This window comes from Panthera pardus, unplaced genomic scaffold (assembly GCF_024362965.1).
Source record: "Panthera pardus isolate Hobbes unplaced genomic scaffold, ASM2436296v1 HiC_scaffold_15, whole genome shotgun sequence".
Lineage (NCBI taxonomy): Eukaryota > Metazoa > Chordata > Mammalia > Carnivora > Felidae > Panthera > Panthera pardus.
Window position 1 is genome coordinate 39,460,348 of NW_026526710.1, and position 18,800 is coordinate 39,479,147.

The window sequence follows — 18,800 nt, forward strand, 5'->3', positions numbered from 1 at the left end:
AGCCCCAGGGTCTCGAGAAGAGGTCGGGGAAAGTTTAAGGTCAGTCCCATACAGCTGCAGAACAACAAAAACTCTTCTAACGTGGACAGAAGAGCGGGGCAGGCCCGAAGAGCAAAGCACTTTCCCCCTCATTCTGGGGGGCACGTTGACCCGAAAGCTGGCGCATCCCTCCCGCCGCGGTGGCAGCGCTGGGCTTTGCACAGCCACTGCTCCCCCCACCCGCCCCCGTGAGTGCGTGTGTAACTGGGGGCGGAGGAAAGTGCTGCGCCGCCGGATGGGTGTGGGTCGCCAGCCAGGTCAAGCGTTCCTCCACCTCCGCCCCTCCCCGGGCGTCCCAGGGCTCTGCGCCCCCTCGAAGGGCTCGCCCCCACTCCCGGGAAGGTACTCTGGGCTCGGCCCACAACCGCAGGCTGAGCGGCGCTCATTGTCTGCCCTGGCGGCGCGTTCCCCTCCCCCCGCCGCCCGCGGTCCCCTCCCCACCCTCTTTTCTCTCCTCCCCTCACTCCCTCCTCCTCCTCCTCCTCCTCTTCACCTCCAGCGCCCAGCTGCTCGCGCAGCGCAGTTCCGACCCACAGCCTGGCACCCTTCGGCGAGCGCTGTTTGTTTAAGGCTCGGTGAGTCCAATCAGGAGCGCAGGCTGCAGTTTTCCGGCAGAGCAGTAAGAGGCGCCTCCTCTCTCCTTTTTATTCACCAGCAGCGCCGGGCAGACCCCGGACTCGCGCTTGCCTGCCGGCGCCCTCAGCCTCTCTCCGCGCTCAAGAGCGGTCTCCGCGGTGGCGGTTCTCCATGCGCAGCGCGCACCCGAGGTTCGGCTGCTTCCTTTCTTGCTCGGGCTCCCCTCTTTCCTCTCCCTACACCCCACCCGTCACGGGCCCTTCAGCCCCGGACTCTCCGGCCCTCTGCGGGCCGCGGTCGGCTCTGAGGGTGTCTTCCTTCTCCTGTCGCGGCCGACTGTAGCGGCTCCCAGGTTCCTGGGACACCGCGGACCAACTTCTGCTGTCTCTTCCTCTCCCTGAAGCGCTTATCTGTGCACAGCCTTATCTCCGAGTTATCTGGCGCAAAGGGGCGGGAGCCGGCAGTCAGGCGAGCAGAGAGACTTCTTTCTTGCTATCTGGCCCGGGTCTGTGTGTGGGCATTAATGTTAGTATGGTTATCTCCGATGAGACGAAGCGATTTGGAAAAGTAGCTCCGAGGAGGCCCTCCCGGCTGCAGTTCGCCTCCCTTCCCCACTCCCTCCGAGTCTCCCCGTCTTTCTTCCTGCTCTCCCCTTTGGGGTGGCCTCGGCTCCGGGGCGGTCTCACACGCACCCCCCCCCCCCCAACCCTGCATTTCCCCCTCCTCTGTGCTCCGCTCCACCCCGCTACGTCCGATTCCGGAACGGTCTGGCCTTTCCGCGGTTGGGGATGACCACAGGGTGGGAGGGGGTGGCTCAGCCGGCGTGAGCGCACGCGCTGGTGGTGCAAACTCGAGCCGTGTCTAAGGTGTGCGGCGCCACGGGGACTAGTGTTGGGCGTGAGACTCGGGCCCCGCGGGCAGCCAGCAGTGCCTGGGCCCGGAAGGTCAGAGACTGTCGTCTCCGCCCCGGCGCCCCACCTTCCCTGGGCTGAATTGCGCTTCTCTCTGGAGCTCGCACTGCGTCCCATCAAGCGTAGTCGGGGAAGCTCTGGGAAAGCCAGTGTGGGAGAACGCGGCGGTTTCGTTTTCGGGGACAGGTTGCCTTCCTTACGCTAACGATTTTCACGCGGGTAGACCTCACGCTGAGGTATTCCGGGCTAGGGGCACGTGTAGCGAGGCGGGACAAGGCAGCGCCGACCAGCACAACTACTTTAAAAGTTCTTTTGTGTGTCATCGGCCGAGAGGGAACCACTTTGGGGCGGAAGGGAAACCTCCGCTAGGCTTCTCGTCACCCCTGGGATCTAGCGCGCCGCAGATGAAGGATGCTGCGGAGAGGGTGGGCGGGAGGACGAGGGGACCCAAGTGGTGCAGGCAAGGGAGGGCGGATATCCCGGTCCTGGGAGGACCCGGCGGAGACTGCCCAGGCTCCGTTCCCCTCTCCTTCCCCAAACCCCGCGCCCAGGGCAGAAACGGGATGTTTGAGAAATCTCATTAGCTAGAAAAGGCAGTGGAGTGAGATGTGTGGCCTGCGCGTTTGTAACCCTTTTTGATTTCTCCTCCCGTCCCTGCCTCCCCTCACCCCGCCTCAGGAACTAGAAGTTAGCTTGGAGAGGCGCCGGACCGTGGATGGCCTTGACTGACGGCGGCTGGTGCCTGCCGAAGCGCTTCGGGGCCGCGGCTGCCGACGCCAGCGACTCCGGAGCCTTTCCAGCGCGGGAGCCCTCCACGCCGCCTTCCCCCATCTCCTCTTCTTCCTCCTCCTGCTGCTCCCGGGGTGGGGAGCGTGGCCCCGGCGGCGCCAGCAACTGCAGGACGCCTCAGCTCGATACGGAGGCAGCGGCGGGACCCCCGGCCCGCTCGCTGCTGCTCAGCCCATACGCCTCGCATCCCTTCGGGGCTCCCCACGGACCTTCGGCGCCCGGGGTCGCAGGCCCCGGGAGCGCCCTGTCGAGCTGGGAGGACCTACTGCTCTTCACTGACCTCGACCAGGCCGCGACAGCCAGCAAGCTGCTGTGGTCCAGCCGCGGCGCCAAGCTGAGCCCCTTCGCCCCCGAGCAGCCCGAGGAGATGTACCAGACCCTCGCCGCCCTCTCCAGCCAGGGGCCGGCCGCTTACGACGGCGCGCCCGGCGGCTTCGTGCACTCGGCAGCCGCCGCCGCAGCGGCCGCGGCCGCGGCCAGCTCCCCAGTCTACGTGCCCACCACCCGCGTAGGCTCCATGCTACCGGGCCTGCCGTACCTGCAGGGGGCGGGCAGCGGGCCCGCCAACCACGCGGGCGGCGCCGGCGCGCATCCCGGCTGGCCTCAGGCCTCGGCCGACAGCCCCCCGTACGGCAGCGCGGGCGGCGCGGCCGGCGGTGGGGCCGCAGGGCCCGGCAGCGCCGGCTCGGCAGCAGCGCACGTCTCTGCGCGCTTCCCCTACTCGCCCAGCCCGCCCGTGGCCAACGGCGCGGCGCGGGACCCCGGGGGCTACGCGGCGGCGGGTGGCGGTGGCGCTGGCGGCGTGGGCGGCGGCGGCGGCGGCAGCCTGGCTGCCATGGGCGGCCGCGAGCACCAGTACAGCTCGCTGTCGGCCGCGCGGCCGCTGAACGGGACCTACCACCATCACCATCACCACCACCCGAACCCCTACTCGCCCTACGTGGGTGCGCCGCTGACTCCCGCCTGGCCCGCAGGACCCTTCGAGACCCCAGTCCTGCACAGCCTGCAGAGCCGTGCCGGAGCCCCGCTCCCGGTCCCGCGGGGCCCCAGTGCAGGTAAGAGGCGCGCCGCAGCCCGGGGGCCTGAAGCGCTGGGGCCTGTGGGGGGTGTGGAGCAGCTGGTTGACTTGGGGCCTTGTTTTTAGAGCTCTTCTGTCTGGGTGCCTAGAGGTCCGCCTGGCCCCAGGCCGGATTTGCAGAACTTTGGCAGGGCCACCCAGAGTCTGGCAGTGTTGATGAGGTGCTTCTATTTTGCGGATTGTTTCACTTCCTTTCCACGAAGGAGACAAGGTGCGCGTATTCATCTCAGTGCCTTGGAGAAGCTCGAGGGACTTTAACAGTGAATGGGGTGGGCAACTGGAGAAAAAAAGCCAGGGAAGGAACTGACAGGGCCTGAGATCTGTCACAGACCCTAATTTGCCTAAATGGGAGAATGAGACTCTACTGGGGTGGGTAAGTTTAGGGGAGTGTTGGGCTCTTGATTCACCCTCTCCTAAAACACAGTCTCACCCAGTTCAGCTCTCCAGAGGGGAGGAACTGTGTTTTCCTCAAGGAGAGTATTTAAGAGCCCCACAGTGGAAAAGGACCTAAGGACCAAGTTGGCTTCCCCTTCAGTGGGAGGGAGAAAAGAGGGGGGATACCTGGGCTGGTCAGCCTTCTGACTATCCCGAGGGAAAGCTGGTGGAGGGGCCCTTTGGTTGGACATCACCTGGGCGGCGGTGTCTGGGGCTGCTGCCCCTGTCTGCCCCTGCCAGGCTGGGACCCAGGGATCCTGGCACTCCCACATCTGTTTTTCCTCCAGAGTTCAGCCTACCGATTTTTCACCAGTTTTCCATGCCACCCATACTTTCATTCCAATATCTGGGGGCAATTTTGGGTGAACTGGGAAAACACAGTTGTAAAAATACCTGGAAACACCCCATTTTGAAAAGTTTTCTGCTCAAGCAGAGGAGGTTATGAACTGTGTTAACCTGGCCTGACCACTCTGGCTTCTGTTCTCAGCTGCTGCAGTGTTCTGGGTACTTTGTGGTGCTTTTACAGGTCTCTCGCTTTGTGTTTAACCCATTTGATAAACTGACAGACTCCTAAGACAAAACTTTTTTTTGGGTAGGGGGGGCTGTTGTTTGTTTGAGGCGAGGTGTGGGAGTCACTGAGGTGGCAAAGAGGCAGGAGGCATGTCAGCTTCAATTATCCTAACTGGTGTCTTCACACCCTAGGTCTGGGCTTTTCCTGGGAGCCTCAGTGCTCGGTTTTGGGACAAGTCTTCTGGGGCCCCTACTTAGTTAGGATCAACTGAGGAATTGCCAACCTTGTACTCAAAAGACACACTGGAAATGGCAGTGGCCTGAAAGTGAAGGATCTGACTTGAATAGCCCTCCTGGTAACACTGGGAGGGGGCAATGGATTATTTGGTAACAAGCCCTCCCTCTCTTTCTCTACCTCTTCTAAGACTCTGGTCTCAAAATTCCCTCTGCTTTCCTCTGGGAAGCTGGCCCTGGAGACTGTCTTCACTGCGGTGTAGAGTGGGTAGGGAGGGCCCTGTTGAGTATAGACTTGAGACAGAGTGCTGTCACCCTTTCTGTGGCACAGGAACCCTTGGCTGGCTCCCTGGCTGGAGCTGAGAGACTGGGAGGTGAGGAATCTTCAAAGCAAGGGAAGGGGGGTGGTGGTTAGGGTGAGGCTTTTGTCAGTCGGGAATCCAGCAGGGAATCCAAAAGAGTGTGTAGGGTTGGGTCGGGGCAACGCAGTGGGAGCTGGATCCTGCAGCTCTACTTATCTCCTGACACACCTTAGTGTAGTCTCCATGCCCCTCTTCCCCTAGTCTTCCAGCATTTCACAGGACAGAAAGAGAAGTAGCCCAAAAGTCATAATCGGAGTCATTGGATGTTTTAAAGAAACTTATTTTGTATAGAAAAGCTTTTCAGAGGCAGTAAGGTGCAATAGTAGGCGAGTTACAAATTTCATTTTAAACCTAGCTTATCCTTTCACTAACTTTCACTAACAACAACCCAAAACTAGGAAGGGCTTGGGAACACCCAGCTTCTGCATAGAGTCTTTTAAGTCAGGAAGCTACTGAGAATCAGCCAGTCTGGGGTTGGGGGAGGCAAAAGACCTCTAATTTCGGTTGTCTTCACAGGTGTTCTCTTGCTAGAGAAACCTTGACCTCCAAAACCTCTCCTCCCAGCTTCCTAGCTAGATTCCCTGCCTCTCCGCTTCGATTTTTTTCTTTTTTTAAACAGACTATTTTTGAAGGCACTCTTTAATAGATTTAGGCAGACAGCAGGGCTAAACCTTAGCGCTGAGCTCTCTCTACCTACACAGTGTGGAGGCCTCTGGGAACGTGCTCCATACACCTCTCCCTGATTTTGATGGTGAGTAGGTGGTAGGGAGTCCTGGGGGGAGTCCTCACAGCGCTACAGTCCTGGAGCCCAGCGCCCTCCTGAGCTCCCGAATTGTGTTCCATTATTTTCAGGGTCCTGCGACGCATTCACTGGCTGTGCCCCTCTCCCCACAGCCTTTTTCTCCCCAGGGGATCCCAAGTCATCGTATTGGGAGACGATAATGAATTGTGGGGGTGAGGGTAGATGGAGAAACTGATGAATGAATGTCTAGCACAATCAAGATTTTGTAATTGTTAAAAAAAAAAAAGTTTTCTTATTTTAGTCAAAGGATTGTAGCTGCTGGGTAAGCGGTAGGGAGAAAATGGGAGCTGTAGATTTGATTTAATTAAAAATAAACAAACTTTGGAAATTTTATTTATCCAAAGTGGACTTTAAGTTTTGTCTTTGGGTTTTCAGATGACTAAAGAGATTTACCTGGAGTGTTCACGCTGTCTTCTGGGAGTCTTTATTGTTTCCAGCCTGGGGGAAGGAGGCCAGGCATAGGGCTGGGTTCTCCAGGGAATGCCCCACTCCTCTATCGAGAGGGTCTCTGATAGGTAACATTTTAAAGTCAACAACTAAGACAAATACCTTGTTTAACTTCAGTGTCCTTGAAGTCCTGAGCATTTTACTGATTACCGTAGTCAATAGTGGCTTTTAGGGCAGAGAAGAATAAATCTTTGTGATGTGTTGTAAGTTGCTGTATCCCCATGACAACTTTGAACTCCAGTTATGTAGGATGCTAGTTTCTTTTAAACTTATTTCTTGAGGAGGAAGGAGACTTGTTTTGTAGGGTAAATAGTATTAATGGAATTAAAAACTATTCATGCCAAAGACACATTTAAATATCTTTACAAGTAGAGTGGTAGAAACAAGCTGTAAACTGCTTGGGAATGAGAAGGAATAGAAAGGTTTGCTAGCACACAACTTCAAATAAAACTTTAAAATGTAATGCTTATTTATTTTAAAAATTGATTCAGAAATGCTTCTTAAAGAAAGCCAAATTCGGACATTTAAATCCTCTATAAATAACCCTAAACAGAAGGATATTTTTATTTTTTACAGTCTATTTTAAAAGTACTTATTTAATTAATAAGTACCTATCTTATTTTATTTGTCTTTTGTACCTATCTCATTTTAGATCGTGCTTATACATTCATAGTTAATCAATTTTTTTCATAATCAATTTAAGCAGATGTAATAAATGCTACAACCATTTATTTTCAAGATTTTTTTTTTTTTGGTTATGAACAGGTTTAGGTTAGTTGTAAACACCAGAAACCACCCAAATAGCAAAATGACATAAACACAATTTAGATAGATTGCATGAATTGAAGTTTTAGTGTAGGAAAATAGGAAACAGTTTTATTTAGCACTGAAATGGTTTTAATAATGTTTGAATCAGTAAAATAGCAATCATTTGTAGAAATTTTGCAGATAGAAGCAGTTAGACCCACGTGGAAGTCAGAATGTTTTAGTGTTCGGTCCTTGTGGCATGAACATAAAACTTAACATTTATCTCTGTGTGTTAATGTTGGTGTCTTTTTTTCCCCTTAGGAGACCTGAGTCACTTTCTAATCGATAAAGTGCTCAAGAACAGTATTTCTCAATTCACTTGTCTATTTTTTTTTTTTTTTAAGAAAAGGAAGGGGGCAGATATAGTAAATACTTTAAATAAAAGTGACTTGGGATTTATAGAAATAAAAAAATTATTTGGGCCCTACTCTGTCCCAGGATATTTGTGGGTTGCTGCAGGGGTCAGTGATCCGTGTTGATATTGTATGGCTTGCTCAGTTTTGATAAGTGGCACACTGTAATTAAGATAGATTTCAGTTTTGAAACGCTTGGGAACAGCCCAAAAGGAGGGGTCAGGGGACCCAAAGTGACTTCCCCACAGCTCATCTCAATTCCGAGGTCCTTGGAGACAGAAGGAGGATGATTCCTTCAGCACCATATCCTCCTGCTCCTTTCCTGGGGTTTTACTGGTCACTCCCAGGGCTGCAGAAGTATTGTACAAATGCTGAACCAGAGCAATAGTGACCACAGCCGGCTCCTGGCTTGGCTGCGGAGCAGAAAGATCCGTGGGGAAGGGCGCGGGCGGGGAGGCGGGCAGCGCGTCGCCAGCACGCGGCCAGGGGTACCGGGGGTCTTCCGGGGGGGCCCGGGGAGGGCAGGGAGCAGCGCGACCTCACCCAGCCTCTTGTCCCCGCTCTCGTCGCAGACCTGCTGGAGGACCTGCCTGAAAGCCGTGAGTGCGTGAACTGCGGCTCCATCCAGACGCCGCTATGGCGGCGGGACGGTACCGGCCACTACCTGTGCAACGCCTGCGGCCTCTACAGCAAGATGAACGGCCTCAGCCGGCCCCTCATCAAGCCGCAGAAGCGCGTGGTGAGTGTGAGCGCCGCCCTCCCCTGCGGCCGGGCCCCGAGCGGCGCTCCTCCAGCAGCCCGGGCGCTTCCGGCTCGCCCCGGGCGCCCCCCGCGGGAACAGGTGCGGCGCGGCCCGGGGCCACCAGGGTCTGCAGGAGCGCGGGAACCCAGCTGTCCCCTTCCTTCCTCGGCCACTTGAGCGCTCGCCCGCGCGCGCCCGAGTGGAGGTCGTCCCGAAACCAGCGTCTGGGGAACGAAGACAGCCTTTCCCCACATTTACACCTAGGAAATGATGTCTATAAAAGGGGGAGGGGGAAGGTGTAGGGAGCTACCATTTTCAAAATATACAAAAGTCAATATTTATATAAATCTAGATGTACTTGTAAATGCCCTAGAATATTTTGGAGGGAGACACAAGAAATTGGTCATGACCGTAACCTCTGAGTATACCGACCCAGGTCAGATGAAGATCTTTTTCTCTGTGTACTCTTTGGTGTGGTTTGGATTTTTTTATGGAAAACTGTGCTGGTTTATACCCCCTCACCCTCCATAGAACACAACAACCGCAAAATCCACATTCCCTTACTCTCCACAGCCTCGTCCTGGGTTCCTTTGATTTTGTTCCTTATACCTTTGGGTCCCTTCTACCTCTTCTGGGAGTGAGACAGATTTTAGCCCCCATTTCCATCCCTCTTTTGGATTGTCTTTGAGTTTGATGAAAATTTAACCTTAGTTATTTTGAAATCTGGCTGTTCAGAAAACTACATAGAACTTGAGAGAAAAATGCAGTCATGTTCTTCTCAAGTTGGGGATTTTCACCAATCCAAACACATTTTTAACTATGTTTTAAATTATGGGAATTCTGATTTTCTTCAGGGAAAAATCCCTTATTGTTAGGTGTGGTTTTAGGAGAGGGCATTTACTGCCGTAGTGATTAGAGAGAATAAATGAAAATGTTCACAGGCCCCACTGTAAGGCTAACATTTGTTTAACCAAGCACTCAGGCTCTTAATACCTTTTAAAGTAAAATATTTTACAGTGAGATGCCAGACGTCTTAAGTATCCAAGTAATTTATTTAATTGTTATACTCTAATTAGCAGGAACAAATGCTACACATGTTGTTTGTGTTAAATAGATTAGGGTGAAATTGCATCACAATGGAAGTCTGACACCTTAAAGAGAAGCAATTAGTTTTATGGTTGTTTTGTTTTTAATGCATTTAAAATAAAGTGGCTGAGGTTAATTTAACGTGCGTATGTGCCTTAAACTTGTTATATAGCCTCCCGCAGCTTAACAATCGTCTTCAAAGGGCATCCTCAACTTCAGCGTCTGACTCCCTATGGTTTTCATTTCTTACGTATCATATTCAAAAAAGAAAAAGTAGTGGTCAGAAAATATTCCAGGGAAGTTCCCTGTTTCCGTGTATGAACAGTGAAACTGATTTTTTTTTTTTTTTGAAAGGCACACTGAGCTGAATACTAGCTGAGTTCAGCAAGACGACATTTTCTTGAGATTGAAGGAAATACTGATAGAATAGTAGCCTTTTGGGTTCTAGTTGCATTCTAAATTTGATATAGTAACATCCGTATTTAGATTGTGCCATTTTGCATACTTACTGGTAAAAATAACTGTTAGCAGAAAAGAGTTTTTAACATCTCTGAATCTGTTAGTTTTCCTTCTGTGTGGCAGGTGTTTTGGCAGTGACCAAGGTCAGCCATTGTGCTTTGTAAATGGGTTATAAATGATACCAATGGAAGGGCGTGTTCATCAATTAGTTCTCGTGAGTTTCTTATTTATGGTTTTGATGGATCTAGCTTAGTTCTCAGAATGTTGAACCCAAGTTTGTTTAGCCAGCAGTACAGAACCAATCACTGTGAATTTGAACTTGTAATATATTGCAAAATAAGAGATTTATGGTGTAACTTGAATTCCTTGTCAGTGATGAATATGACTGAGATCATTTGTTACAAGGACCTTTTATAACCCATTCACCTTCATTTCACATGTTTATGGAGACTGGCTTCACTTATGATTTGCAGTTGACAGTCATAAAGTTCTTTGTTATAATGGCAAATTCTGATAAGTTTACTTCACGTTGGCTTCAAATTCCACTGGAAACTGTCATAAATGACCTGTTTATAAAATGAACCTTCTTGTCCTTTGTTTAATGATTTCACATTTACACAGAGAAAGCAGTGCTCTCCTAGGAAATTATTTTATTTTAACCATAAAAGAAAAAAGAAAAAAAAACCCGATGCATAAGATTTTCTGTGTTTTTATTGTTTTAGCAAAGCAATTCCCCAAATAGTTTGCCTGTCAGCCAAGCATATTCATTTCAACCAAAAGTCAAATCTATTTTTTCTTAGCACTGACTTCTTAAAAATGTTGTAGCGCCAAGAGGCTTACTACCAGTGTCTCTTTGTTTTTATGACTTGTCTATAAAGAATAATGTGAAAGTGATACAATAGGATGTGAATTGTAAATGGAAAATTCAGTTTTATCTTTTAAATTTGCCAGCAAAGGATTTGAAAAATCTGTCCTTTCATCTGAATATCCAGTACACCCTCAATTCATATTTTTGTTATACATTCTTTAAAACTATTCCTTTGTGAAATTAATCTATGTAGCTAACTTCCCAAATTCTGTTAACTTTCAACTTATTTTGGTCCTTGGATTTTTCCTCAGCTTGTTTACTGAAGTCATGGCACTGTTTTTTAGTTGCCTCTCTAGGTAATTCAATAACAAATTTAGATTTTGGCATTTTGGAGAGTAACTTTTACTAGCTAAAATCATCTCTTTATAACTTACACATAATAATTTAGACGAGATGAATTCCCTTTAAAGATATTATAGGCATAAAGGGAACATGGAAATCAGAATGACAGTGCCCTTTCTGATAATACCATTTAATCCTTTGTATGAACAAAAGTTGGGTATCGTACTGATAGGGTGAAGAAAATATATCCCTATCACTGTATGTAAGGTAATGCCAGCATTAAAACAATGCCATCAAATTTGCTTATCCTTTGTAAAATGAATAATACAAAAGCTCAGCAGTCAACCGTGATAATTATAAGACATGTATTAAAATATATTTCTTTATAAAAATATTGTACACTTTCCAAGATCCGTTCCTATCAGTATAACGTATATAGGCCCTTCTAAAGTTTTTGGGTTATTTCTCTGGATTTATCTGAGAAATAGAGTGGTTATCTCTAGTTTCCAGGTGAAGTGGAGACTGCACAAAGCCACTTAAGAACACTGGCAGGCATTTGTGATTTGTGATTGCATTTCATGACTTCTATCTCAGACCTCTGACAACAGTGAGCACAGTTATTGGCCAACATTGTGACTTCGTTCTGGTTATTCTATCATCTACGCTAATATGCTGGAGCAAACCAAACACACACATGGGATGGAGCACTGCACCTGAAACTCCAGTTTCTTGGTCCAGAAAGGTCAATCTAATTACCCTTCAAATTCTTTTCCCCAGGGACCTTTGATTTATAATAAAGTACATGCTTGTTGATGACAGGGACACGCTGCATGGATGTACGTAGCATATACATAAAATCACTTATATCTGTGCACTTACTGTCTTGTGCTACTTTTTAGCCTTCCTCCCGGCGGCTTGGATTGTCCTGTGCCAACTGCCACACCACAACCACCACTTTGTGGCGCAGAAATGCTGAGGGCGAACCTGTGTGCAATGCTTGTGGACTCTACATGAAGCTCCATGGGGTATGCCGCGTATCCTGCTCATGTGTATACGTGTTTAGGGTCTTATTTGTACATGGTTTTAGTCAAGAAAAAAATCAGCCAAGGAGAGGGGATGAAAATGAAAAATCTGATTTCCTATGTACATGTTTTTGAATTTAGGATGTTATTAATTATAATATAAACTATTATCTCATATACTAGTAAGAAACAAAAAATACTGCCAATTGAACTGTCACATACATCCATCGTAAGACATCCCAATTTTAGAAATACTAAAATGTGAAAAATGTGCATTTTAGAGTCGACAACATGGTAGTAACCTTTTTAAAAAACTGTATATTCAGAGGAAAAAAAGGCATGGAACCAACTAGAAATGCACAATAACTCTATCTTTGACATTTGGGGAATGCAGCAAGTACATTTATGCAAAGGAGCAATAATATATTTGATAGTTATAGTTAGCAACGTTCTGTTACTCATTTTAAGCATAGCACAAAATATTATAAACACATTAATCTTAAAAAGGAAATTAACCTTGTATGTGTAGGAGGGAGAGAACACATGATCTCTTTGAAATAAAAATATGTACTTCTTGGTTTTACTCTGTAATTGAAGCTGTTTAAAACAATAAACAGTGAGTTGAGGGAATAAATTTTCCCTGGCAAATAACCCCATTCTCTCTGAGGGAATCTGCATTTGATCGGGAAAGTGTAGCCTTTGTCCAGGTTGGAATCTGTTGCGCATGTATCAAAATTGGACTGAAATTCATGCCAGCTTCTTTTATAAATGAGGGCTTTCAGTACCGATGTTGAGTCTTTAGTTAAAAGTTGTGTTTTCTTCCATATAATGTTAAACTTAAGGCCTATATGAACATTTTTTTTAGGTGCCTCGACCGCTTGCTATGAAAAAAGAGGGAATTCAAACCAGGAAAAGAAAACCTAAGAACATAAATAAGTCAAAAGCTTGCTCTGGTAAATACAGTAAAATGCTATTTGATTGTAAAGCATCTGCTAACTTGAACAGCAGAGTATGTGTGTGTTTATGAGGTTAATTTTGATTTGCAGGTAGTAGCAATAATTCTGTTCCTATGACTCCAACTTCCACCTCTTCTAACTCAGATGACTGCAGCAAAAACACTTCCCCTACAACACAACCGACATCCTCAGGGGTAAGTGTTAAAGCAGTATATAGACTCATTCTAAGCTAGGGGGTTGCGCTTGCTCTCTAGTCTATTATCTCAAATTTTATCTTATCTGGTAGTACAATAATCTAAACCAACAGTTCGGTTTAGTTAGCTGATACCTAAGAATAGTTTTTAGAGGAGATTACATTTGAATGTCAACAGAATGACAAACGCAAGTACTTTACAAACCTCTTAATTAAGATCTATATCATTTTTTATGGTTAAATTAACCCAAGTAAAAGCAAGAAGTTTTGAAGTGCTTTCCAGAGTTTTAGTTGCAGGTTTCTATCTGAGCTGCCATATATATGTATTTCTAACGTAGACCAGGAGAACTAGGAGTCAGAGGTTTTATAGATCTCAGTGCCCATGGCACTTAAATTGCTTTTGCTTATCATAGAGAGACTCCCATCTTTTTTCCCTTTTCTCTTCTCTTCCTCCCCCCGCTTTTCTTTTTTAATAAAATCATTTACCCCAAGAAAAGTTCATCACAGTTTGTGCTGTGCTGCTATATTCACCGATCTTCCTTTATCCACTGCCCTCCTGCCTTGCCTTCTTCTAACTCACCTTCAGGGCACCCAGGCTCATTTCAGCCTTGCCGCAAGCCAGGGAGCAATTCTGGTTGTGAATAATTCCTGCTCTTGAGGGTAGAGATGCAAGGGTCTTCGCGAAGATCACAGTTTCTGTAAAGCTGTGACCGGAAACTCCGTTTTTCTCAACTGCCGAGCACATAGTGTTTCCCACATTTACCCAGTGTTTCCCACATTTACCCAGAATGCTCTTTAAAAATGACCAGGCCTCACTCTAGACCACAGCGGGTGAGGTCTGGGCTGCAGGACTGTGGCAGTGAGCGTGCCTCGGTGATTTTAAGGATTACACCGAGACTAGTTTAAGTCAAAACACGAGCATTAAAATCCCTGTTTACTTAGTAATTGTTTTTCACATTTAGCTTTGCCCTGTTTGGGGTCCTTTGAAATGCTACAGATTCCTGGGCCCCACCCTGGATTTTCTGAGTCAGAGTCTCTGGGGGTGGGGCTTGGAAAGTAGTGTTTTTGAGCGAGCGCCCCAGGTGAAATTGAAACTGTTGCCCTCGAGGTGTCTTCTGACCGGGGTTTGGGAACCATAGAGCTGTTTTCTCTTCGTCATATTTCGAATGGTTTAATAAGCAAAAATGAAACATGAAAGAAGTTTTTTAGGCTGCTTAAAATTATATTTGATATTTCTCGTCCTCCATCCCAAATTCTGTTGGGCTTTTGCTTTTTGCTTTAATCACACAAGAAGTCTGTTGAGTTTCACAAGGCAAAAAGCCTTTCCATTGTTTTTTGTTTGTTATAGATAGATGTTAAAGAACGTTTCTAGCCTTTATGAAAGTGGACTCTGGTGTATGATTTTTTTTCTTTAACAGAAGGGTTAGGTGTAATTTTAAGGGTCCAAACTGGTAAACAGAACATTTACCTGTGTGGAAATGGAAAGATAAAGATTATTTAAGAATGTTCTTTGTTACACCCTAAGTCCTCAGCCACACTTATGTAGTAGTAGCTACCTACATAGGGCAAAATGATGAACCGGTTTTTGAAAGCACTAGGGTAGCAGCCAGGTTTTTGGCTTCAGTGTGATGTCAGTCTCTCCCAGCTGAAATGAAGCTCGCTGCCAGCTTCGGGTCACTTTTGTTTGTTAAGGTGAGCTTAAGCATGGAAAAAGCCAAATGTGAGTGGTAAATGGCACAGAAATACAGGTGTTTGCCCCTCATTGGGCTTTGGGGGCTTGGAACCACAGCGAGTGGGGTTCGTTTTGCTCTCGTGGTTTTGACCAGAAGGGACCATTTGCAAGTCTGATCAGTTGTCCTCCAGGGGAGGAGCCATGGGAAGTCAGTGACGGGCTGCGGCTCTGGCCTGCCTGGAAGAGGGACCTCGGGAGCTCTGCTGCTGAGCTCTGGGTGCTTAAGTGGGCATCTCTCACCTGGGACTCAGCATGCTGGAGGTGGCTTGCCGGTCAGTGCCATTTGGAGGAACGCTCCATTCCCTGCTAGAGGCCAGGAGGCAAAGCAGTAAGGATTGTGGAGGTTGGTGGAGTTTGAGAGCAGTTCCGTGCAAAGTCTCGTGCAGCAAGCCCCCAGCATTCCCTTAGCCTGTGCAGCCTCCGCGGGAGCCGGGCCATGCGAGCTGCGGACCTGACCAGGGGGCAGCTTGCAGAGCCCAAGCAGCCTCAAAGCCTCTGTGACACCTTTTCTCACGGCTGGCTGGCCGGGGCTACAGCTTGCTTGCCCTCCTCCCTTCCCTCTGTAGGGACTCACCTCCCACCCTTCCCCCACCTGGGCTCCACAGGCACCCGGGCTTTCGGGGGTTCTCTCGAAGGTTAGTCCATCACGGATGTCTCCAGCAGCCCCTACCTGACGTGGCTGTTGTGGGGAACCAGGCCTACCGCACAGAAGGCAATCTGCTGGCTGCCTTTGGAAACTGTCCCTCTCCAGGAATAATTGTTGTAGACCTGAATGGTCTTGCCGGGTTACTGCCGAGGAGTGCCACTGTGTGTACTCAGTGGCCCCTTAGAACCTTCAGAGCCTTCCCTGGGTGTGTGAGGCCGGCCAGGGGCTGGGAGAGCTGTGAGGAGGACCACGCTGGGGGAGCCGTCTGTGAGCAGCTGGCGGAAGCATTTGTGAAAGGTGGCTGCGCTGACAAGATGTGTCCTTTTCCCATTTTGGTCACAGTTTGTGATGTTGGAGGGAGCCGGTGTCGTGACTGGATGCTTCTAGGAGTTGGGGAAGTGCCACAGGTGAGGGAAATGTTACGTGGGCAAAGCAGGGCTGTGCCTGGTACTAGTACATGGCACCCTGGTGGGCTTCTTTGATGATGGGTCCGTCCCACTGATCTCCAGTGGCCCCTATGGCCCACAAGTGGCGGAAGTTAGTAGTTCAGGGTTATTTCACGAGCTACAAAACAAAGGGCAATCTTAGGCATACTCCCGGTGGAAGGCAGGAACTGGGGGCCACCTGAGATGTAAGTGGCGACATAACTGCTTGTCCATCTTAATGATTGTAACAGCAAGGAAGCCAGAATGTTTGTTGCAAAGGTCCACGTCAAACCTGCTGTTCCTTTTAATTCCCCCCTGGGAAAGTGTAGGACATGATCAGTACGCATTCCCAGCAGGCCTTCTTTTATTTATTTTTTTAAAGTGTTTTTTTTTTTTTTTTTTAAGTTTACTTATTTTGAGAGAGAGAGAGCTTGCACAAGCAGGGGAGGGGCAGAGAGAGGTGGGAGAGAGAGAATCCCATGCAGACTTCTCGCTGTCAGGGCAGAGGAGCCAAATGCAAGGCTTGAACTCACAAAGTGTGAGATCATGACCTGAGCTGAAATCAAGAGTCAGGACACTTAACCAACTGAGCCACCCAGGCGCCCCTAACAGGCTCCTCTTAAATCCTGATGTTCCTACCCTGTCCTGCATGTGGGCATGTTCATGTGGGGACACCAGGTGTCTGTGGCTGGTTTCTGAGCTAGCCCAGCAGGAGCTGAATATTCTGGAGAGAGGGAAGCTGTCTGCTGCTGTGAGCAAAAGCTCCAGGGTTCCCTCCCCACCAGCAGTGAAGGAGTGGGCAGGATTCCTAGCACGCAGCATTTGGCATTCTTCCTTGATAAGTGTCTAAGTGCCACAGAAATAATTTTTGCGGTGCTCTGAAGCCTCATTTCTTTCCTTATTTGTCGTAAAGCTACAATGTCTTAGCTTTTTATATACTTGTTGCTAATTTGTGTTTTAACTAGATCTCTTGTAAAAGGAGACATTCCTTCTGATGGTCATCAGGTCATTGACCCAGCTACCTTATTATGACTCAGTTTCTCTTTGTTGTAGGTTTTGTATGTGTGGTGTGTATATGTTAGAGGTGGGTTATATGTTAGAGGTGTATATGTTAGCCCCTGCCCACAGGGCCCCTGGGTGGCTCAGTGGGTTAGGTTAAGTGTCTGACTTCAGCTCAGGTCATGATCTCCCAGTTTGTAAGTTCAAGTCCCGCGTGGGGCTTCGTGCTGACAGCTCGGAGCCTGGAGCCAGCTTTGGATTCTGTGTCTCCCTTCCGCCGCTCATGCTCTGTCTCTCTCTCTCTCACTCTTTCTCAAAAGTAAATATTTAAAAAATAAAATAATAAAATAGCCCCTGTCTTGTTTGTTCCTTTGGAATTCTTGTGTTTGTTAAGAAATGTGTTAACTTGATTTTTGTGCCCTTTGAACTAACTTAAAGATACATTTTCCCAGAAAAGTCTTTCATGCTAAAATTTTCTTACACCTGTAGGTTTACTGAAAAATATGTATTTAGTTAACTTAAATAGATAACAGATTTTCTTTGGCATATATATATTTTCTCTGGATTGTGAGAATATTTAAATCTTTCATTGAATTCCATTTATTGACTAAATTACATTTTATAGTTTTGTTTTTTATTATTTAGGAGGGAAATAGGGGAACATGTTCTATTTTAGCAATTCCCAAGTAAAATTTAATAAGTATGAAATATTCTTATTCCTCTAAGACTTGTAGCTGAAAATTAGCAAAACTAGAGAACACTTTACATATATGTAAAATCTATATGATATGTATATGTAATAGGTATATATATTATACATGTAATATATATTTATTATGTACGTATATATAAGCTTTATCTCTTTATCCTCAAATTTTATAGGTCAAAAGTATTTCTCTTACTTTCCTTTGGTACAGGAAGGGTTAATTTGGGGTTGAAATCAGCAATAAGACTTAATGTCTGGGAATAAGAAATCACTGAACATATTTGCCTGCCTAGAGGTAGTTCTGTAACTAATTACTGAAAAAAATTAAAAACTACTTAAGTTTATATTAAAACTTTAAAAACTTTTTACTTAAGTTTATATTAAAACTGCAAATGTTGAGGTCCTCATAAATTCTATAATGTTGGAATAAATGGAGATGAGCTATATCTCACTAATCCTTGCTTTATGGTCATTACTCCATTTAAATAGTATTGTGCTTCGGGAGGCCCTGTTCACAATGGAGTAAAATAAGGTATCTGACCTCAGATTGTTTAGAATGTGGTGGTAGTGGTGGGGAGCAGGTGTAGACAGATCTCACTGCTGGTTAGATGTGGAAGTGCGTTAAAGGAACGACACAGTAGAGTATGTAGGAGTCGAAAGGAGGGAGCTGTTGATTCAACCTCAGAGTTGGAAATGGCTTCACAGAGTACTTTTGAATTAGTTGGGTAGGATTTTTGCAGGGGAAACCCTGGGATGGAGCTTTCCAGAAGGAAGAGCATGGTATCTGAGGTACTTCAAGGACATAGTTTCAGTGGCCAGTGTCACAGAGTGTAGGGTGTGGAGCCAAAGGCAGGAGATGGGGCCGGTGAATTGAGTGCAAGTACACTTTGAAAACTGGCTCAAATCAATATAAAGTCTGCCTTTAGTAGGGCGCCAAGTACCTTCATTTCTAAATGATGGACTTGGTCTAGCACCCAACTTTAGTAACAAATGTGTTTCTTTTTCTGGATTGCTGGAGTCCAACAATTAAAGCATTCTTAATGGCGTATTTTGATAATTGATGTAAACAAATGCTAGCATGCTCCCGCTTGTACGTTGTACAAGCAGGGTTTCCCTTCGTAATTATAAAAACCCTCCCTTGGAGCTAGTGATGATGTGCTCTGGTCTCATGGCATGCGATGTAGGCCTGGGGTTTAGTTTCTCTGTCTCCAGGGCTTCTCAGGGCAAGACGGTTTGTGGTGGCTGCTGGGTGAATCTTCCTCTGAATGGAGACATGTTAGGCATGGTGTCTTCGGGATAGGAAATGTTTCCTCACCTCTGTGGTTTGTTGCTGGTAGTAGA

At 47.5% G+C, this 18,800-nt stretch overlaps 1 protein-coding gene across 7 annotated transcripts in view; it reads left to right on the forward strand.

The window, feature by feature from the left end:
- The first annotated feature begins 521 nt into the window (after nucleotides 1-521).
- Nucleotides 522-18,800, forward strand: part of GATA6 (GATA binding protein 6) — a 122,512-nt gene continuing 104,233 nt past the window's right edge. For 3 of the 7 annotated variants that reach the window (XR_002084704.2, XM_053902499.1, XM_053902500.1), the window contains exons 1-6: nucleotides 535-806; nucleotides 2,205-3,370; nucleotides 7,916-8,082; nucleotides 11,680-11,805; nucleotides 12,668-12,755; nucleotides 12,849-12,952. Coding sequence is in view for 6 of the 7 variants with exons in the window: in XM_053902499.1 (XP_053758474.1) it covers nucleotides 2,242-3,370; nucleotides 7,916-8,082; nucleotides 11,680-11,805; nucleotides 12,668-12,755; nucleotides 12,849-12,952 (1,614 nt within the window). In the remaining variant the exon portion in view is untranslated. Of the gene's footprint in view, nucleotides 807-1,449; nucleotides 1,713-2,204; nucleotides 3,371-7,915; nucleotides 8,083-11,679; nucleotides 11,806-12,667; nucleotides 12,756-12,848; nucleotides 12,953-18,800 lie in introns of those variants that run through there. The other 4 variants (XM_019465566.2, XM_053902498.1, XM_019465565.2 and 1 more) reach the window with 4 other exon arrangements.